The sequence below is a fragment of the Takifugu rubripes genome, chromosome 10 (assembly GCF_901000725.2).
Source record: "Takifugu rubripes chromosome 10, fTakRub1.2, whole genome shotgun sequence".
NCBI classification, from domain to species: Eukaryota; Metazoa; Chordata; class Actinopteri; order Tetraodontiformes; family Tetraodontidae; genus Takifugu; species Takifugu rubripes.
The window spans coordinates 6,589,576-6,611,848 of record NC_042294.1 but is presented as its reverse complement, the minus strand read 5'-3'; the positions used below and the strand labels follow the sequence as shown (position 1 = coordinate 6,611,848).

At 46.7% G+C, this 22,273-nt stretch overlaps 4 protein-coding genes across 4 annotated transcripts; 2 read left to right on the top strand and 2 right to left on the bottom strand.

The window, feature by feature from the left end:
- Positions 1-82: 82 nt before the first annotated feature.
- Positions 83-8,369, top strand: wasf3b (WASP family member 3b). Its single transcript, XM_003967927.3, has 9 exons — positions 83-190; positions 3,193-3,349; positions 5,203-5,337; positions 5,426-5,579; positions 5,741-5,858; positions 5,986-6,167; positions 6,305-6,580; positions 6,896-7,206; positions 7,288-8,369. Exons 2-9 carry the CDS (start codon positions 3,217-3,219, stop codon positions 7,443-7,445), a joined length of 1,467 nt encoding a protein of 488 aa, XP_003967976.2. The 5' UTR covers positions 83-190; positions 3,193-3,216; the 3' UTR covers positions 7,446-8,369.
- Positions 8,370-10,740: 2,371 nt separating this feature from the next.
- Positions 10,741-14,039, bottom strand: gpr12 (G protein-coupled receptor 12). The gene is made up of 2 exons (XM_003967959.2): positions 13,786-14,039; positions 10,741-12,976 (listed from the first exon to the last, which is right to left on the bottom strand). The coding sequence occupies exon 2, from the start codon at positions 12,962-12,964 to the stop codon at positions 11,939-11,941; it is 1,026 nt and encodes a 341-aa protein (XP_003968008.1). The 5' UTR covers positions 12,965-12,976; positions 13,786-14,039; the 3' UTR covers positions 10,741-11,938.
- Positions 14,040-14,636: 597 nt separating this feature from the next.
- usp12a (ubiquitin specific peptidase 12a) lies at positions 14,637-18,495 on the bottom strand. Its single transcript, XM_003967928.3, has 9 exons — positions 18,118-18,495; positions 17,274-17,354; positions 16,977-17,190; positions 16,620-16,855; positions 16,425-16,501; positions 15,995-16,078; positions 15,719-15,916; positions 15,559-15,637; positions 14,637-15,474 (listed from the first exon to the last, which is right to left on the bottom strand). Exons 1-9 carry the CDS (start codon positions 18,163-18,165, stop codon positions 15,373-15,375), a joined length of 1,119 nt encoding a protein of 372 aa, XP_003967977.1. The 5' UTR covers positions 18,166-18,495; the 3' UTR covers positions 14,637-15,372.
- Positions 18,496-18,603: 108 nt separating this feature from the next.
- On the top strand, positions 18,604-20,732 carry rpl21 (ribosomal protein L21). The gene is made up of 6 exons (XM_029842632.1): positions 18,604-18,707; positions 19,378-19,456; positions 19,570-19,631; positions 19,721-19,833; positions 20,242-20,392; positions 20,614-20,732. The coding sequence occupies exons 2-6, from the start codon at positions 19,390-19,392 to the stop codon at positions 20,701-20,703; spliced, it is 483 nt and encodes a 160-aa protein (XP_029698492.1). The 5' UTR covers positions 18,604-18,707; positions 19,378-19,389; the 3' UTR covers positions 20,704-20,732.
- Positions 20,733-22,273: the final 1,541 nt, after the last annotated feature.

Here is a 22,273-nt window from a genome sequence, read left to right as displayed (position 1 = left end):
ACAACGGCTGTCCATCATGTGTTAAAGCCTCTGCTGCGATTTCTGATTGGTAGCTGTGACCAGCAGACACGCCCCTGGTTCCCTTTTTCCCTGGAGTGGCCAGACTGGCTGGGGGACGGATGGAAGAGCTAATGGGAGTACCTAACGGGACATGCGGACGAGCTGAATCCTTCTAATATTTGAAGTGCTGGTGAGGATCTTATGATACTTTTTCTAACCGCCACTAATATCGCCGTTAATTTAGACGATGAAGAATTTATCGCTAAGTCTTTTGATCGTAACCTCGTTTGTCAAAAGTAAGAAGTCGAGCGCTGAATATGAGCTAGCTAACCGAGTGGTCAGTGGACCCCCCCAGTGGAGGATAATAGACGGACTCCCCGCGGCTCAACTTGTGAAAATCGAATATATTTTAATCCTGGCCAGCGTGAATCAGATCTATTATATGTTTCTGTCCACTGTCGCGTGTTATCTGATTAGTGCACCGGCACCGAAGCGTTGGTTCCGTTTCATATGGGAACAGACAGGAATTCACAAGAACCGGCAACGAACAGATGTGGGTCAGTCCATCAGTAACGGGAAGCGACGGTGCGGAACAGTGATTGATCGGGGCTGCCATTAGTTTGCGTGCGTGCGTGCGTGCGTGTCGACCAGCCTATTGAGACGAGATGAGAAGCGAGATCAACTTAAGCGTGGCATGCATGTGATAATTGTCTAGGATGTGTGCATCAAAACTGTGTCATGCATACATGCAGTCTGTGTTTTTATCCTAGTCGCCATCATCATCACGTGTTTCCCGACTTTACAGACAATAATAAAGTGATGGTCCAGATCTGGGGCCCATTCTACACTTTTACACCCCCTACATGCACGGCACAATTAATGTTTCATGACAGGTGCCCCTGAGTAATACTGGGATGTTCTTGGACATGCACCATTTTCTTTTTACGTCATATTTAGGGCAGTGTGACCTGACGTAATCCAGACTGCATTTTTCATCACATCAGAGCAAGCAAAACAGCCTGCAAGAGGCTCTACTAGGCTCATAAATGCGTAATGACCCCCGTCAGATCTTAATGGAGCTCTCACATCTGTAGTAAAAGCCTCTTCTATTGGTGTGTAGAGATGTAGGCATCTTGAAGGCATCCTGGGGGAAGTTTTTACTCTAAATGCAACTTGAAAGTTGCCCTAAAGAAAGTTCTTTCCCGACGCGGGGGCCGTTTACACAGTACTGATGGAACAGAGATTACCTGGTGTGTTTGTGGGTGTTTGCGTGCCTGAATGCCGGAGTAGGCGTGGGGCAATAAATTAAGCATCTCTACACAAAAAAAAGAAAAACGGGTAATGCTCAGAACTGGAGTGAGAATCGGTGTTTGGAAGGATACGCTTATGTGCTGGTCCATGGCGTGGGTTTGATGGGTGTATGGTCCTTGTTTTTGCCTGTCTTCCTCCCTGAGTGAGTGGAGGATGAGGAGGAGGAAGGGGGGGGTGGGGGTGAGCTGGGTATGTTTTATTGCAAGGGGGCTTAAAGGAGGCTGGAGAGGAGGAGGGGGAGGATGCATGGGAGAGTTAGCACTGTTGCCGTGTGAACGGAGCTCTATTGTCCCGGGAACCTTTCAGTGGTTTCCCCGATGTCCCTGCTCCAGCCCATCCCCCCATCGCACAGTTTTTAACCCTCGCACTCAAATTTAAAGCACACGGGGGAAGCGTTTCCCACTTCTTAATGTTTAACGCAGCCCTTTCGCTATTTCCCTCTGTCTCTCCTCTCTAAATACTCTCCTAATTTTACAGAAGCAAAGGCGGCCTCTCCCTCCCCCCTGCTCGCCCCCGGTTCCTCATTATTTCGCCTCATTGATGTGACTGTCATGCTGCACAAACCGTATGAGCAAAAAAAAAAAAAGCCATTTAATTTCCACCTCCTCCTTATCCTACACTTCCAAAGCACAGTGCTTCCCACATGCTAATGTAGCCTGATAAATCCATCGCACTGGGGCCCTTTTGCCTGGACGGCGTCCTTTGTCGCAGCACATCATGACGTAATTTTACCCTTTGTTTACTCTTATTGGCACGAGGCTACGGGGTGTCGCAGGGGGTCGCTAGCTGAGAAAACAGTGCCAGATGAGGACTCGGCTGGTGGGAATTGGCCTCAGCGAACACAAGTGTCTCTTTTCTGTCTTTGGACAGCTGTAGAGACACAGGCTGCAATTACTGTCGCTTCCTGTCGAGACACTGATAGCAAAGCATTGAATTGTTGACTATTAAATGCATTGATGATCTAACCCCACGCCTATTTCGGTCTTTTGAGATAATTATTCACGTGTAATAAAGGTAAATATTTTCTGTTCCTTGAGACACCTATACTTAGTGATACATGTGATTTTTTTTCCCCCTAGGCTATTATTAGGCACTTTTTTTCAATGACCGACCTCAAAGTCACTTTATTCTGAGGTGATTTATTTATGTTTCTGGCGTGGCTGCAGAGAAACATTGGATTTGGGGATCTAAAAACGGTGTGAGGTGGTTTATTTCTGCCTCCGTGCATCGTTTCTGTGTGGTTCTTTCCGAGTGTTGGGACAGGAAGAAAAGATGTGACACAGGGAGGACCAGGAAACAGGAGGCAGTCCAAGGTCACAAAAACAGGAAGCAGGAAGACGCTCCGATAAGATGGTCCTCGGCAGTGAACCCTTACGTTTCGCCTAGTTTGAGTGCTTGTCTGTTGTCCTCTGAACTTCAGAGAGATTGGAGCGATCAAAGGCTTTCGTCTCATTTACCTCATAGGAAGCAGAAGGGAGTGATGCTGCAGGTGCATTTGAAGCTTCAGGAGTTTGTCTTGCTCGGTGCAGCATATTTATTTATGTAAATCGTCCGTCGATGTGGTTTTCCCTTGTTTTCTGGTCGGTTTCGGTTTTTCCGACCGTATCCGTGAAACGCTGTTTGTGTCGGGATTCCAGCTGGGCCTGTGACAAGCCGGCCTGGGATTAGCTGGCATCTTTCCTTCTCTAATGCTTTAATCTCTTTGCTGGTTGCCACGAGTCTTCTGGCTTTGGGACACTTTTGGTTATCTCTGTTAGTTCTCCATCCACAGGCCCATCTGTGTTTTCTTTGTGTCCACGCCCAGTGGAATAATAACTATTAACGCAAATGGAGCCTGTCAGAGTGGAACTCGCCGTATAATTTTCTGCGTTTTTCCAACAGATCGGGACGGAGCGAGGCCTCACCATGCCGCTGGTGAAGAGGAACATCGACCCCCGTCACCTCTGCCGAGGGGAGCTCCCCGAGGGCATCGGCAGCGAGCTGGAGTGTGTGATGAACAACACGCTCTCCGCCATTATCCGTCAGCTCAGCAGCCTGAGTAAGGCGCCCACTGTTACAGAGAAGCACACGCGTACATTGAAGCGTTTGGCTGGAGAACACAGCTGCTGCGAGACTCCCATATGGGGAAATAAAAGAAAGGGGAACGTCTGCGTGAGCATAAAACTGATGGAAACGATGGCCCCCGCGGCCTTTTCTGTGGCACCGCGTGGTTTGATCACATGATTGCATCATTAATCCCGAAACTGTGATTGATTTAGGGTTGTTGTGACTCGAAGCCCCTGGGCCTCGGCAGACTTAGAGCACCCTCACACTGGAACACAGAGGATGAAATGTAATCCTTTTAGAAGGCTCTGCAAAAATGGACTTATCCTGACAGCTCTGTGGGTGGGTGGGTGTGTGTTTTTGACCTTTTGAGGACCTTTCCTGCTGTAAGTACAACCCTTGTCAGGACGCGTGCGTCTCGTGGGTCACCAACAGTCTTAATGCTGCAATGCATAATTTCTGACATTTGATTTGGAGTTAGCCGTGCACACTGAATGCACATCAATGCTCTCTTCTAACAAGGCTAGTAAGTGTGTTTCAGTGTTCTTTCTGCACAAAGGATGGAGGGCGCTAGTCAGATGAACATTTTGCACCGATGGGCCGATGATGTATAAATGTGAGCCGTCTGTTTTGCTCTCCTCTATTGTGTTAGGTTCCTGCTTTGGGAGTGGACCTTTTAGCAGCAGCTGCGGAAGTTGTAAATATAGAAAAAGAGCGACAGAGGGAGAGCTACAAAGGGCCGGAGGGGCAGATCTACAGACTACATACGTTTGCATGGTTGTGTGCTGATGCCTGCGTGTATGTGGAGCGTAAGATTCCTCAGGAAGGGTCAGAGCTGCCGCTTCTCAGCAGGCCAAGTCTGCGATTCTGACTTCCTCTTGGTCATTTTCCCGCTGCGCATCCTGTCAGCATGAGGGACACAAATAACCCCCAGCGTTCGCGTGGGTTTTCGTTAACACATTTCCACACAAATCTATGATTACGCAACACACCGAAAGGGTTCCTGGTGGGTTTGACCCATTGACAACCTTGTTGATTTTTTTTTTTATTGTGTTTTTGTTTCTTGAATATCAAACATGACGTCTAAAGCTCACATAACCTCGGGTTTATTGCTCCATTAACCTTGAACAGAAAGGTGCTTCTTGCTTGCATCTTTTCATTTGTGCTACTTCCTCCCTCGGCCCCCCCTCAGTAAAACCTTTCCCAGAGATCCCAGCTTTTTCTGTTTAAACACAAGGTTACCACCTTTAATTTGGCAGTGCCGTCCTACAATTTCCAAAATGCGCTGTGATCTATTCTGGAAATATTAGTCTTTAGAAACTTTAAAGCTTTTGCCAGATACGATTGGAGGGGGTGATTTTGTAAGAAATCCAACTGTGTGGGGGGGGGGGGGGTTATATGCAAGGCATTTCTGGGAACTTCCTGTGCTAATTTCCCAGTTCTCTTATATCACAGCTGGAGCAACAGCTTTTCATCCTTTAGGTCTTTACGTCCAGCAAAGGCTCATTTGTGATGGTTCGGCTCAGAACGTGCGAACATATGGGGTCTGTCAGGGGTCAGTAAGTCTGGAAGTGATTAGGCCATAAGTAAAACTTGAGAAGCGCGAAACATTTCTGCCGTTTCAGGCACTGAAACGCACAACTAGAATGATATAAGTGTGATTGGGCTGGGTCTCTGCAGTCAGAACGCTTTAATTTATTCATGAGAATGCAATTTCCCGTACAGACTCCACGTCGTGTCACGTTACTTCCACCAGGTCTCTGCGGATAATGGATACGAGATAATGGTTACGAGCCTCCATTTTTGTCTAAAATTTCCCGTTTTTCTTTTTCTGTCATTCTATTCCAGGCAAACACGCGGAGGATATTTTTGGCGAACTGTTCAATGAGGCCAACACCTTCTATTTGCGCGCCAACTCGCTCCAAGACCGTATCGACCGGCTGGCCGTGAAGGTCACACAGCTGGACTCCACCGTGGAAGAAGGTGGGTCAGATGTTAGAGCAGCGGGTCGTCACTCGTCTTTTTCTCTTTTTTTTCCCTGTCACATTGGCTTTTTTCCCTCTCTTATCAGTTTCTCTTCAAGACATCAACATGAGGAAAGCCTTCAAGAGCTCCACCACTCAGGATCAGCAGGTGGTGTCCAAGAGCAGCGTTCCCAATCCCGTACGAGAGATGTACAACGTTAGCGACAAGCCGCCGCCGCTCAGCATCCTCTCTTCTTACAGGTCCACGAGTTTAATACTCAGCACTGATGAAATAAGCTTTGATCAGGGAATCTGGGCTTTTCTGGACTACATTAAACCACATCTCTATGATTCTTTTGTGTCTTTTCATTATTAAATGTCCAGTTCTGTTGCTTTGATTTGTAACCTTTGCGTCTATATAGGGATGATCACAAGGAAGCGCTCAAGTTCTACACCGATCCGTCGTACTTCTTTGACTTGTGGAAGGAGAAGATGTTGCAGGACACAGAGGATAAGAGGAAAGAGAAGCGGAAGCAGAAGGTGCAAAACAATCCGCCTTGTTTTTTGTTTATTAATTCCATTTTGCTGAGCAGATTGAAGGACCAGGCCAGAACGCTTTCTATATATAGCGTCGTCTAAATACCAGTTTGTTCGTTTTACTCGTTAGGAGCAGAGGCGTTGTGTGGACGGAACGCTGCAGAGGGAGGTAAAGAAGGTCCGGAAGGCGCGGAACCGTCGGCAAGAGTGGAACATGTTGGCTCTGGATAAAGAGCTGAGGCCAGACCATCGACACACTATACACCGGGACAGAGGGGCTTCCTCTGAGGGTTCGATGTCACCAGAGAACAGGTAGATCCCTATTTCTTATCACTTTCTATGTTACCACTGATCCAGCAGCCCCTAATGGAGAAGGCATCAGCCTCCGGAGCTGGGGATTAGTTGGATCTCTGTGGGGTTGATAAAGTCCCTTTTTGTGTCTGTTTCAGGGGTCACGGACCTGATCAACATCACTACCCTAACTCTATGAACCATGCGGGCCATGCCCACACCTATTCCGGCCCACCTCCCAGCATCCTCGCTGCTCAGATGGCTGCAGGTCATGGCCCCCGAGGAGGAAGTGAGCATGATAGCCGAAGCAGAACTATGATGGCCTATCAGGGTGGAACGCTGGGTCGTACTCACCACCAACAAGTCCCACTGCCACCTCCTCCCACCGAAGCCATGAACGGTGGCTCTATGTCCCTCCCACCGATGGAATACAGGTAAACGTAAAAGACAGTGTCAAGGAGAGGCATTTTTAACCATTTTTGAGTTTGACCATATTGCAACTGAAATATAAATGCATATGCTTTGTATTTGTTAAGGTTTTCTTTTCCATTTCTATAGAAAAAGTCATATTTCTTTCTTAATTTATATAATGGGTTCTGTAGTTATTCAACTGTATGACTTCATTTATTTGAACTGTGTGTTTATGCTGCCATCTAGTGGCAGATGTGCTTTATTTCTCAGTAAAAATGCCTCGCAAAGCAGAATGCAAAGTGCTAACGCTTCATTTTTTTAATTTACTTTTCTCACAGTATGGACGGCTATGCCAACACTGGCCCTCCTCCCCCTCCTCCAGCCCCACTCATCCCATCTGCCCAAACTGCCTTTGCCTCGCCTCCCGGAGGTCTGATGTCTCCAGGGCCAATGGCTGGCATGGGCGGCTACGCTCCACCTCCGCCACCTGTATCTGGAGCCCATGCTGCTCCGCCTCCCCCCGGCCCTCCTCCTCCTCCCCTCTCAGGTGGTGCGTCTCACCTTACAACACGCAAGATGTCCTCCACACCTGCCGAGACCACGGCGGTCAACGACGCTCGCAGCGATCTCCTGGCTGCCATACGTATGGGTAAGCAGTCGCATGCACTTATCTGTCCTTTCCGTGGTAGCACAGCGAAACCTTTAATGTTATCTCATCATTACCTCGCAGGCATCCAGCTGAAGAAAGTGCAGGAGCAGCAAGAGCAGCAGGCTAAGCGAGAGCCAGTTGGAAACGATGTAGCTACCATCCTGTCACGACGCATCGCTGTGGAATACTCCGACTCCGAAGACGACTCTGAGTTGGAGGACAACGACTGGTCCGATTAACCCCTGAACGTACACACCAAGCGTCATTTCACACCAACTTGATAACTGGCCCCAACATCCTGTTGGTTCTTATGTTCTAGCAACTGCTGTATAAATCACTCACCATGGAGAACCCACTATATATGGTATATAAATGAAATATTTTATGGTGCAAAGCTGTCGATCACCAAAGGGAGCTGGGTGGAAATTGTGAATACACACGCAGTGTCTACAGTAAATATCCCCGGTGCATCATCGTCGTTTCCCCTCCAGTGTGTTTCCGCTAGTCTCCCCAAATCAAGTTGGTGCGCAAAGGCCGTAAGACACAATCAACCTCACGCTCATTCAAAAGAATGCCCACAGTACCACACCCACAGGTCACCACGCACAACACGCCTACACACAATCACACACTGTTGGTTGATATAAGCTGAATGGTCCAAAACTGGAAACATGGGGGTGTATTCAAGATGCAAAGACGTTCAAATATATTATAATGGAGGACCACTTTCTGAAACACTAACATAATAACTTTTTCTTTAACGCATTGTGAATACACCCCAGTGTCTGTTTGTCTTCCTATAATAACACCATAGTCACCCCGTGATGGTGCTTATCTCATATATAGTCCATGCTTGAGAGTGTTAGAACAATTAGCAACTTTCCTCTTGAGCTAACCTGTGTACTTATTTTTTAAATGTTTTTACTGAAACGCTTTGGCAGAAATCCAAGGTGAATTTGTAATGTGACAATAACTGTATGTGAAGATAACGGAGGGCGATAATGGATTCAGGAAAGAAGAGAGCAACCCAAATGCTGGATGAGACGGGAGCTGTATATAAAGTCTTATTGGTCGTAACTATGAGATTTGATTGAGCCACCTGCGTCTGCGATCGATCACTGCTGTGCGGGGGGGGGGGTGTTGATGGGGGGATGAATATGAGTGCGTGAGCTCTGAAACCTTTGACCCAGAGGAAAATAAAATGAGGAATGAAGGATCACGGCTGGAATTGACGTGTCTTTACTTGTCTGCCCTCGTGCACACAGAGACATAACTGGCTTTAATTCCTGGGTTTCCGTGGAAACAGAGCAGCCCAGATGGGATCGCCAGGGAAACGGCGGAGTGAGAAAATGAGAGGCGGAAAAACAAATTAGCCGACACGGGAGTTTTATGCACAGCACGTTTTTCCTCTTCTTTTTTTTTTTTAATACAAAATTAACAAGATCTTTCGATTGAGTGAACAAACCAAAGCAATAAAAAGTACAACTAACACCTTGAAAAAATAGACGACCACGTTCACACACATTTTTGACAATATCCCAGTTAAGTTAGTGCATGTTGATTATCTTTTATACGTTTCATTTTGCAGATACTTAAATTTGTTGTGCCATTTTGATCCCAAAAAAATAAAGTGCATTTCACATTGAAAACTACACGTACGTCTACACCAGATGCACTCACAGGCCCTTGAGTGTTTTGATATTTAGCTCTATATTAGTAACCATTGAAAAGACAGCCAGCTCCTGCCTAATGGAACACTTATTTCTGGCTACACAATTTCTCAACCCCCCCCCCCCCCCAAACACCTCCTTCCCACCCATCGTTTCCTTTACACACAAGGTAGTGTACCGTCACACCTAGGAACCATTCATTAGATCAACAGGTGTGTGTATACAGACAAATATTACATCCAACAGCACAGTCTCACTATAATCGTGGATACGAAGCCCTTGTTCACACCTGTTCTACGATGCAGATCCTCCACAATACTGAAGAAAACATTCAGCAATCACTGGTGTCCCCCATCTTCCACCCCCCCACACACACACCTCACCCAAACATGCCTTATCAGTGGTGCTCCCTCGTTCTTTCACCAGCATTTTACACGCTGGCGCAGGAGGGGAAAAGAAAGAAAGTGTGCCTTCAAAACGGGGCAGCCGGACTCATCCCATAATTTGACTGGCTTTGGTAGCACCATGCACGGTGTGTATAAAATCCCTCATCTTAAGCATGCTGTATTTACAGGGACAAACGACGCCGGGCGGGGATACCGATCAAACAAGTGATTATTACTACATTCAGAAGGCGTTTACAGTGCCGATATATCGTACAACATTGGAATGAGTCCAGGCCGGATTAAAGTGGAAAAAAATAGAACCTTTTCAATGAATATAACAAAATAGACTTTTATCCAAAGGTAAAGGAATAGGGGGGCTGCGATGGGGGTTTGACGTGCCAGCCTGAGCCGTTGATGCTCTTAGAACAACAGCCAAATACAGTCTGACACTGCATGAGTTCACACGCACAGGCTGCATCCCAGCACTCAGAAAAACACTCTCCCGTCTCCTTCATCAACACCTCAGCCACTGAGGCCAACAGAGCTGGCTGGGGGGGGTGGAATGACGGTGGCAGCATTTCTCTTGGCATTTGGAATGGGCCTTTTGCTAGCTCATAAAATCTCTGTGAGGTCACTTAACAGACACCTGCATCAACCAGACTGTATTGATTTAAAACATCAACAGTGGTAAAGAAGAGCCAGAACACACAGCAGGACAGTTCGCACGAGTCCATTTTTACTTTGGCTTGAAGTGCAGGAGCTTCCACCTTCCTGGTCCTGTCTACCAAAAAGCTCTTCAAACACAATAACGGTGGGGTCACTTCGCTTAGAAACGACCGGAAGACTGGCGGCATTGTCCTTAAAGGTCAGGGCGGGTCATGTTCCCTCATCCCATTTTTACCTCCCCTGCACAAAGGAGAGACTCGATGGTCTCAGCTGCTGAATCACGGACGCGTACCAGAGGCCACGAAACTCATACGGACACACAGACACCCAGGGTCACGACACTGCGTACAGGTTATACTGTGTTCTCACAGAAGGTACAGGCAAAGAAACGTTCAGGCTCGAACGACGCGGCGGCGGAGGACAAACGCTGACGAATGAGACAAAGGAACCGTCCGCTCGCATCCAGCCCTGGTGTGACATCTACCACTTATTAGAAGGTGTTATTGTGGCGGCGTACGATGATGTTATTGCTGCCTGAGTATTGCTTCCTGCCACCGATATTAACTCCTCGCGTCCCGGTTATTGCTGACGTGATCCCGTGGGCTTTGCTAACTCATGCGGAGCGCCGGAGGACGGCGGCCGACTCAGAGCAGCTCCATTTCGACTAAAAGCAATTCTATGGGAACGCCTCGGAGCTAGCTCCAAACGGGGAGGTTCTTCTCGAGACCACGAAGGAACGCAAACAATGCAATACACGTGAGATCCACTATTAGAAATATTAAGGTCATGCTGATGTGGGGGTAGCGGGGGGGGGGGGGGGGGGGGGGGGGGGGGTGACACAGCACGTGTCTGATTTATCACAACCAACGCATGAGGGATAGAGGAGATTTGTGCTTGTCGCATGCAGAGTGCACTTCAGGCTAGCATGCAGAGCATCAGTTTGTGTGGGTCTAAACAAAAGATCAGATTTGGATCGGATCAGATCAATAAATATAATCAAATTAGTCAAATCTCCTGTAGGGATTATTTCAAGGATGTTTTAATTATATCTAAAGAATACAATCAATATATATATGTATAGATATTTTTATTTCTAAATAAACTGTGCAGAAATTGACATTACATTCCCAAAAATGTCACATTTAGAAAGTAAACGCAGATAGAAAAAAAAGTGGATACCTAATCTGATAAACATATGCTATATTAGGTTTGGAGCCTGGATTAATTATTAAAGAAGAAGGAGGGGTTAATAGGGGGGCGGTCATGAGTGTCCCAGACGCAAACTGAACTGAAACGCATTCACGCACAGACCCGGGTGACGCGGAGAACACGAAACGGCTTGATTTCTTTCCCGGCGTCTGTGGAGGACGCAGGGTGCGGATCAGAGAGCGCCGGCGTCTATTTTTAGCTCGGCGCGACTGTTTAGCTTTCGACGCACGTTCAAAGTGCAGCAACAGCGCACCAGGATGCTGCTCCAGACCGGCTTTAAGTGGAAACGCACGAGCATTCATCCGCGGCCCCTCTCGCTCCTCCTCTCCCCCTCCGAACGCGCGTGCGGCTTCATTTACCGGCCGTGCGTTTTTACGCGCAGAGGCGAACGGACAATCGCGCCTTTTTTGACAAAAATGAGAACATGTCACCCCAAAGTATACCCGAACTGTGTACACGTGATATAAGCGGTGCTGTGGCTCACTGATGCTCTCTTTGCAGAACAGAGGAAGGGCGTGGCGCCGGTTGGACAGGAGGGAGCAGGATACAGCCCGCGCACTGACGGCCCTCTTTTGGGGGAAGACAGTGGTAAGTGCAATGGAGGGAAAACACTATTCGTTCATGTGGGCTGTGGATAGCTCACAGGCTTCTTTTGGAAGCCCCACCAAACAGAAGCACAGCCCCAGACATCTGCTGCCTCCCCTGACCTCCGCCGCTGCTGCTCTGTTTTACACCAGACAGATCCAGTGAGAAGCAGAGCTGAACCAGGCCTTCTCTTTCTTCCTGCTCAGGCCTGCTCAGTCACACGTCGCTAGGGGTCCTTGCGCGATGGGCCACGCTAGCTGGCACGCATCCACAGCACACCAGCCACAGCGCCTTCTGGATCTCCTGGTTCCTGAAGGCGTAGATGACCGGGTTGATGACAGAGTTGTAGGTAGCAGGCACCAGGGTAGCGTAAGTGTAGAGCGGGGGGTAGGTGTAGTCGGCGATGAGGGAATAGACGGTAAATGGCATCCAGCAGGCGGCAAAGGTACCCAGGATGATTGCCAGCGTGGACACGCCCTTCCGCGTTGTGACGTAATGTGGCGTGGCGGCCAAGAAATGATGTTGAAGGGCGATCTGGTGAGCGTGGCGCATCACAATCTTGCAGATCTGGACGTAGAGTTGCAGCATGAGACCGAAGAGCAGCAGGAAGGAGACGGAAAGGACGGCGATGTTGTTTTTCGTCAGCGGCCGCACCACACTGCACGTGGCCTCCTCTGCCAGGCAGTTGACCCCTGTCACTGGTAGCAGGCCCAGACATAACGAGAGGCCCCAGAGCAGCACCAGCATGGTGTAGGTGAAGGCCGCCGTCCGCTCCGAGTTGTAGGTGAGGGCATAATAAAGCGACAGGTAACGGTCGATGGTGATCGCCAGCAGGCTGAAAACAGAGGCGGAGAACGAGGCCACCACCAGGCCCACGGTCAGCAACTGTGCAGCATCGGAGCGGAGCAGGTAGGCACAGGTGAAGTGAAGCACCAGGCCCAGGCCAGCCAGCAGGTCAGCCAGCGCAAGGCTGCCGATCAGCAGGAACATGGGGGCTCTGAGCGCCGGGTTCTGCCAGATTACCAGCACCACCAGGGCGTTCTCACAGGCAATCAGAGTCCCAGAAGTGCACAACACGATGTCCCAGGGGTTGACGAACAGGGGCATCTGACTGGGCGCCAGAGACTCAGGTGGGAAGGTCCCCAGGCCGGTGCCGTTGTTCGCCAGTCCCCCGGTGCCGCTCACCCACGCTGTCGAGTCGGGGTTCAGCCAGCTGGAGGTGACAGCTGGCGCTTCACTCATTGTGCCCCCCGTCTAAAATCCCAAAAGATGAAATACACAATATAAAACAACGGCGGCGACTGTTAGAGGCCCAACTCTTAAAGCATCATATCATGAATCCTGTAACATGTCTAATAAACGCGTTATTTTCTAATGTTCTAAAAACGCATCATAACAATACACAACAAACTTTCCTTCAATAGCCCTTTAAAAAAACATCACCACAAATATAGTTTCTTAAAAGCTGTAAAAAATGCATGCACGAGTGGCAAAAATAGCAAAGGCAGCCTCCCCCCCATGCCCCCACCGCTGTGCGTGTCGCTGGATTGGACGTTATAAAGACAAGTTTTATTTATTCCACAGCACAAAACTCCCGATGACGGATACCCAAATAAAAATACAAAATTGTGGCTTTGTTCCTCTGGGTAAATAATTAATTAATGTGCCGGCATGAAAATATTCCTATTCCCATTTGTGCGGCCTCTGTTACCACACGTGATGATCATGACTTATTAATGCCTGCGGGAGGGAGATCTATTAAGCAGTCTATTGAAAATCACACCGAAAGCTTTGCGGTACATTTTAGGCCACGTTTCTATGGAATATATTGATAAATGTCAGGCGGTTATTTCCAAGAAAGAGGCGGAAGACGCCGCAGCCGCCAGGGAAATATACCTCCAACCCTATAGATGCCATGTGGAACTACGCCTGTCTGCATTTTGCATAAGAGAAACACAGCAGCTGCTCCACGTCAGCACAAGGATGCTGGAGTGGAGGGAAGATGGGGTGGTGGGGGCTGCATTTGCCATGCATGTGAAGGATGCTCGAAACACCCAACCTACCTTGAGTCTGTGAGGTGCGACTAGATGGAAGAGCGACAGTCTTGTATTTCCATGTTATTGATGAGGATGGTGCGGCGAAGCCGGGGCTGTGGTGCGGGCGGGGGGGGTTGCTGGTTCCGTCTGCCGAAGTGCCAGGAGATCGGAGCGGCTCTGTCGTTAAGGGCTGGTCGCCGCGGACTGCGGCTGTGCGGTAGGAGCGGCGAGGCGAGCGGCGAGCGGAGCAGCGGCGAAAGATGGGGAGGGGGAGGGAGATGGAGAGAGGGAAGGAGGGAGGGAGGGAGGGGGGAGTCGATAATGAAGGTGGAGTCCCAAACGGAACAGACCCAGGAGAGTGTTTTAAGTCCGCTAAATGTCTGACCGGCGCTGTCTCAAGGACAAAGACAGGTGTGTGTGCGCGCCGCGTCAGCGCACGCACGCCACTTCCTCTCCGCTTTACTACCTGGTGAAGCTTCTGGCGCCTCACCTGCACGAACAAACATGCTCCTCCTGCGAGGCTCATTGGGACCCTTCTATTCTGGTCCATGTCTGTTCTATTAACAGCATCCCTGATGTGTGTCAGCCCCCCCCCACGTCCACCCTACTCCCCTGTCCTCCATCTTCTCTGCCTTATCTCCACCCTCCCTGCATCGCCTCCCGGGCGCAATCATGTGTTGCTGGTGGCGACTTCGTGCTCTTGCATGGACCGGGTCGTGCAGAATGTGACCGCCGGCGCGTTTTTTACGCGGCACCTGCCTGGATTAAAAATAACTCCTGTTGCGTTGGGACAGGGCAGGTTAACACCGCTGAGGGGCGGTGCTGAGCTCTATGACTCATCTGTGGGATTAAAATAAAAAAAGAGCATCACACCCATCCTCAATCTTACTGGCTTTATTTCTTTTTCTTTAAAACAGAAATAACCGTTGCACAACAGGCCTTTTTAAGCAAACCCTCACATAAACTTGCCAACACCTACAAAACGGTATCAAAAGTGCACCATAGTGTTAATACATCTTTTCAAGGTCTAACATTTTCCAATATTATCTTGTTATATTTATACAAATACCATCCTGTACACTGTAGAAATATACAACCCAGGGTGCCCGATCAGCTGGGATGCTAAACTCACACCCATCCACGATCGCAAATGGGATCTACTCAGTAAATGCCAGTGCAGAACAACAGCTTGGGGCGAGTTAAGACAACAGGCCAATGTTACACTGTATGAATGCTTAAATACCAGTACCCATTCAATCTTACATCCAAGGCAAAAAAACAAAACAAAAAAACAATATGCAAGTCATGTGACCAACCGGCATCTGTACATCCCTCATTTGCTGCTTTGAAAAAAAAGAATCGCGACGGTTTTTATTCGGCGTGGTGTCATTGTCCCAGCAGCAGCGGCATCCATCCAGCCAGGGGAGGAGATGAGGAGGCAGGAGGGGACACGGCACTACGTGCATAAAAGCACAAGTATGATTTACAGCTGCTCCAGAAGGGGATCACCTGTGTGGACCGCTGTGGTGTGTTTATGGTCCTCTGCTTCCCATAATGAGGGAACTCAACTCTTAGTTTTGTGATTAAAAAAAAAAAAAAAAACTAACTCTACTTCTAGTCTCTGGACTGGTAAAAGAGTATGTAGCCCGACTCGGAGTTCTTGGAGATTTCGGACGTGAGACCGTAGAATTCTTCGATGGCCTGTGCATCAATTTTCTGCAAGCGGAGACGGAAAGTTTTTGGGAACAACATTAGGCTGATGTTGAGTACAAGACTGTATCGAAGGACTGACTCCCTCACCTCTACAATGTCGTCGTCGAAGAGCAGCCAGAAATCGTGACTTTTCACAATGGCGATATAGTGTCCCCTGTTTGGACCGCTGAAATTAAAAACACAGTTTTACTCTTCAGTGTCTCTGGTTGCTGTGGAGACAGTAATATAGGTGGAAATCGATGTATACCTGCCACAATGCACCACCACAGCGACTAGGTCATAGAGCCTCTCAGGATTGGTGGCGTCCCCAGAGGTGTTGAAGAGGCGGAGCTCCAGGGGGAAGACAACGCGATAGGACAGCTTGGTGTAGCGCTGCAGTTGCTCCATGTATTTAAAGCGCTTCAGGTGCAAAGCCAAGATCATTGGCAGTTTCTTAACACGCATCCTGCCACATGAACGACAAAAATCAGACACCGTGTCTGCTCACCACAAAGGCTGACCAAAAATAAACATGCATTCTTACCTCTTGTGTGCTTCCTGCTTGCTTCTACATTCTTCACAGTAGTACTTGTATTCACTGCACAGTGTTTCTGTGTTGCTGAACCCTCTGAGGATGCATAAACAATGAATTAGTCCACAAACCCAAACGCACATCGCTAGAAAGCCCATTCATTAGCAAAACAATGCACTTGTTTCCTGCATCTTGGTAAATGAATTATTTCTGACCGCTCTTAAAAGACTAGAATGTTTTTCCCCCTCAAACTGGTCAAGCGTAATTACGTTTCTACAACCCGATCACGATAAAATAAAACCTACGCAGAGAAAATATTGCAATCCAAACACGAGCTATATTAGACCGTCTGTATGGGTTCTGATGTCTTTCCTCTCAATGAAGTACAAATTGTGCATCTTTGCTGCAAGATACAGCTTCGCTTGGCATGAGCTTACTTTACCTGAGGCAATGAGTGATGGAGGTATTCTGTTCTACATCAACAGAAAGGTCCAGAAAGTCCTCATCTTTGCTGCTTATCTGAGGAAAGCAGATTTGTAAGCGGTGTAACAAGGTTAAAACTCAATCAAACCTTTAATACCGTGTGGTAAAATTAACTTTGTGTAAGTTACATCAAAAACAACAGGCAGCATCTTACTGTTTCACATGTAAGGCAGCGTGTCTCATTAGTCAGAGTGCCCTGGAAGATCTCGTGGACCCAAGTTGGAGCAGGAGTGGCATTGCTATTGTTGTTCTGGCTGTCCAATGTGCCGTTTGCGAGGCGGCCATTGGTCTTTTCCTGCTTCCTCTCCTCTTGAAGCAGATCTGCAATGGTGTTCAGCAGGTAGTTCAAGAACTCATGGGCATCCTGCTGCATGTAGTTGTCAAACAGCTCTGTGGAAAAGGAGAAGCAACCTGTTATTTTTATCGACAGAAACAGAAATCACAGGGTAGGAAATTGTTTCTTAAAGCAATGACAAAACATTCAAGTCGTGTCCATTCTCCCTGCTCTCACCATTCTCCTTGCGTAGCCTTGTGATGAACTTTTTAGGTGGTATGACACCCACTTTCCTCTTCTGATTGGCAATACTATGGAAGAGGTCTGCCAGGCAGGTAAGCAGGTTCTCCTTCCGCCGAGGTTGACTCCGGTATGCCAAGATCTTCTCTCGGAATGGTCGGCAAAAATACAGAGCCTGCAGCACCGAGTTGCAGTAACAGGTGTTCCCAAACTAGAAAATCCCAATTAACAGCAGGTACAATCAATGTGAATGTGAGGCAGGGGGAATTGAATATAAGTATATAATTTGCTTACATTGACCAGGCCAAAATAGTGCTCATTGACTGGAAACTGCTCAGATCCAATCTCTTTCTCCAGTGCAGAGGCATTGGCGCCCTGTAAATGGATATATAATTGCAACTATAGCCAATAACGTCAGAAAATGTTTGAGTTAAGTTTAAATGAAGAGGCTTTGCATGCTTTTGAGCGACTTGTAGGGCGAATTGAACGAGTAAATTAATAAAACGACACGGTTTCTTCTGTCCCCGTAAACTACCGGTACATCCTAACCCATCTGAAGTGTGCAGCTGCACACTTCCAACACAGTGGACGTGCAGCTGGAGCGGATCAGCAACTGCGCAGCTAATCTTAAACGTGTCGTCATTGTCTGCGTTCATACGATCTCGGATGCGGTTGTCCTAACCACACACAATGTTGACCGACAGCGTCATAAAGTCTCCACTAATGAAGCCGCGTTCCTGTTAACCCGGTTCTGACATTAATAGCGGTTTAGCTTCAGTTCTAATTGCGCTAGCAACTTAGCCCAGAGTCCCCACTGCAGCAGGTGAGTGCCGTCACAGTTCTCAGCGACACTAGGGCGAACAGTGGCCGAATCAGCTGTCAACCTGTGATTTAAAACGAATCCCGCATTGCGGAGGATAAACCTACAACCGTTAGCAAAAACAAATCACAACAAAAACGGGAGTGGGCGGGTGGATTCTGGCTTCGATCCGGTCGGGAAACTGCTTGGCTAGCTTAGACAACACTGGCTGCTTTTCTTTACAATTCTCGGGTTTAAAAGCAGGCATTGGCATTCGGGTGGTTTCGCTACCACTATATTACAAAACCAATGCGACCACAGAGCTCCCGTAAAACTCACCATGGTACAAAAAGAGGTAAATTTGGAGACTGTCATTAGGATTTCCATTCGGCTAACGCCATCTTCCACCTCACAGCAGCGCGCTGACAAGACTGGGCTGGCTCCCCTCGTGAGAGCGAACAGGCGATTCCGCTAACGGAAAGTCCAGCAGTTTAAGAAAAACAAAGTGATCCGTCCCAGTCTCCGTTTTCTTCATTTGGTTTGGTATGGATCTCCTCTGGTAAAGGCACGTCCCTAAAAAACAATGTGGATAATCTCCACGAATTTAAGGAAAGTAACGACGTACATGATCAAAACATTTAAGATCGTTTCGTGGAAAATTGCGCATGCGCGATGCATTACGGCAAATCCTGCGACAGATAAAAAGACACTTTAGAATATGAAAATCCCCCCTACAGTTAAAAGACATGACTGGTATAAATTTAATGTATCTTTGTTTTGTTCAGATTTATTTTCCCATTTTAAAAATCCTTCGATTTTAATTTCTTTCAGGCGATATTGCTGCATACCTCAGCTGTGTGTCACAAGGAGGAGTTTGGGGCCTGCCGCTCTCTCTTTCCCCCGATCCGGCCATCTTGTATAGACCCGGGGTAAGAGCTTCTCCACATTAAATTACATTTTCTCTATTTTATCGTGGCTTCTGTACGAGGTTTTATCAACTTATTCGCCAATCGTCCTTTGATATATGTGAAAAAGTTAACACAAGTTGGAACGATGATCTTTATGCTGTTCTTTTCCGTTCAACGTGAATGGTGCTAGTAGCGTGGCTCCCCATGTGGGCCTCTACTCATCCAAAGCAGAAACGCTGCTGTATTCTTCAGTTGGCACTTTCCCCTCTTAATAATTGTCATATATGTTCTGTTGCTTGATTAAATTTTGCAGGTAGTCTGCTTCAAGCCAGATATGCTCTCTATAATTATATCGTGTTAGCCTAAGCTAGCGTATTTCCTCCCGGGGTCTGGAAGTAGAAACATGCCATGTTCTAGCGAAATTACTTCAAAACGCCCAAAGATGTGTTGCTGATCAGGGTTTGACAGCTCTTCTCCGGTCTGGTGAATGTTGGGAACATGTCAACTTTCCACACATTTAGAGTGGTGAATTACGCCTAAACCTATTTGCGTCATTACATATGCCAAGTTTGTGTATTGTAAATGTTCAATGTAGTATGTTCATTTCTGTAAACCCATGTATAAAAGAATGTCATTAAACGTGCAACCATGCCTTGTTTGTGACTTTAAATTTGGTTTTACTCTTTACTAGTAAACAGCCACCATGACGAACACAAAGGGCAAGAGGAGGGGTACCAGGTACATGTTCAGCAGGCCATTCCGCAAGCATGGTAAGCACCCAAAATTGCTTTTAAATTGCTCTATTGTGTCGCATTTTCCTATGAAAAGTGCTTTATACACCTCAGCTTGGGCAGATGAAGATATTATGTTCTTTACCTAACAGGCCCTGTCCCCCTGTCAACCTACATGCGCATCTACAAGAAGGGTGACATCGTTGACATCAAGGTAAGATGCATGGTTTAATCTTGCTGTTTTTGAGATCCTGCTTGGTATTTTCCACATTTGATCATGTGCTGTGAATCTGGTGTTTTTAGGGTACAGGAACGGTCCAGAAAGGAATGCCTCACAAGTGTTATCATGGCAAAACAGGACGTGTGTACAATGTAACCCAGCACGCTGTTGGCATCATTGTCAACAAGCAGGTCAAGTAAGTGGGATATTTTGGTTCTTTAAATTATTCATAATTACTATTAATTTCCTTATTTGACACCCCTTTGCATCACTGGCCCTTAAACATCTGGTTGGAGGAGTGTGACCCCATCTTCACTTTGCCACCAGGGCTGTTTATGTCGTGAGTGGTCATTCATGTGGGGTAAAGCATTTCACCCTTGAACGGCCCAGTCAAATGCTAGTTTGTTCTGGGTCTGTTATGAGGAAACAGCATTGTGAATATTAAAGTCTTTTTACAATAAAACTGCACATGTCGGTAATTTATTAATGTGTGTGTGTGGCTTAACTTATTGTGTTAACTCAAAGCAGCTTCATTTCTGAGCTGTAACAATTGCTTTGCATTTTAATCAGTTTTTAGCTTAATATATAACCCTATCTGTTGCAGGGGTAAGATCCTGGCCAAGAGGATTAATGTGCGCATTGAGCACGTGAAGCACTCAAAGAGCAGGGACAGTTTTCTGCAGCGCGTCAAAGAAAACGACGCTAAAAAGCTGGAGGCCAAGCAGAATGGCACCTGGGTGGAACTGAAACGTCAGGTATAAAACCTTCACTTAGAACCTGATTATTATTTTTGAAAGCAGTTTTCAAAAACATTAAGCGATTTTGATATTTAACTGAAATGTTCACGTGGAATCCAAAGAACCTTTATTTAGTATAAATTGGCCATTGATAGTGATTACATATTGAGCTAAAATGTCTTTTGTTTAGACATTTTAATCTTCTAACAGTTGACAATCTGATGTTCCTTTCTGTACAGCCCGCTCCTCCTCGTGATGCTCACTTTGTCAGCACCAAGAAGAATGCACCCCAGCTGCTGGAGCCCATCCCATATGAGTTCATGGCATAATGAGCTGAAATAAATGTATTTGTACACATGCCGCTTGTGCTCTCCTCTGTTGAATTATTTATATCGCCAGTGGGTTGAAGTTATTTCCCTTATTATATTTGCTCTTAGGTTATTCTCCTTTGTCTCAAAATGAAATCAATCTGTTCTGATCAAATCTTTAAGATCACTGTAGACTGGTGTCTCAGAAGTATTGGCAATCATTAAACCTGTTGTGATTGAAGCCCCTATTTTTGATCAAAAATTCACCTTGTTAATGATGAAGTTCGAATTTAAAGTTCAATCTTTCCATTTTAAGTTGATACCGGGGCCGTCGGCCTAGCGGGCGCTAGGCAGAAACGTAATAACATAATAGGGCGGTAGGTGGCGCTCGCCACCAGGTCACAACGACCAGATTTACCCGCAACTGACGTCATGGCGAGCATCTGCTGAATAAAAGGTCTCCATGAAAACACGTTTTATGCATTTATTTAAGCCAGGTGAAGGTAAATTTGAATATGAGATGAAAAACAAGCTACTTTTTTTTTTTTTTTTTTTTTAGATCAGACCTAAAGGCTCCTAAATAATTGTACATTTTAGGTCTTGTAAACTTCATGTTGCCTTTTGGAACCCACAAGAAAAGGTTTAGAGGATAATTTGAATAATTACTAGTTTTTACTAATTACTAATATTAAATAAAGTGAATATTAAATAAAGATGGGAAGAAGAAATCACAGTATATTTGTTTTTATGAATAAATTGAAGCCCAAATTATTCCAAACCATCCCTGCATAGAGCCCAGATGTTCTTGGTGCAGAAGAGATGTAGGAGAATAGACATCTCAGCTTCTTGGGTGTGTGTACATGTGTTCATCACTTGTGTGTGTTGTTTAATCAATGGAGGCTGAATGGCTGGCTGGTTATGTGACAAATAGGTTATCTAGTTGCCCCTTGGTACTTTACTCAATATTTACACGAATTAGCAGCAGTTTACAGAGATATGGTGAGCAGCTGACAGAAATGTGTGTGTGTGTGTGTGTGGTTAGGGTTAGGCATTTAGTTCTGAAGGTAGAGGCTTGGGTAAGTAGCTGGGAAGTGTGTTATTACAATGTATGTCCTCACAGTGATAGAAGTAAAAATGCATGTGTGTGTAAGAGAGACCGTAACATTGCTCACTACATCTTCTACCAGCAAATGTTTAATATTGACATTGAGGAAAAACCTGGGCTGTCTTCCTTCACCTTTGACCTCAGAGGCCCGGGGTCAGGGGATTCAGCAACGGGCCTTATCAGCACAGAGTAATAAGTATCCAACAACTTGAAGAGTTTCAAAAAAATGCAATCAATCAATGAGTCCGATGGCAGCCAAATCCTCTGTTATTGATTTGCTGAGCCCTGGATTCAGTTTAGATGGTGTCAGGCTGGTTTGTGTCAGTTTAAAAGAATAACAGATTTGAGACCGTTCTCATTGGTTTTATAATTAGCGTTGCATGTTTTATAGCTCCATGCTGCCTAACATTGTACATCAATTTTGCAGTGAGACTTTTGTGTACGTCAGGTGAGGTGCTGACTCATGGAAGTTACTGATTGAAGGAA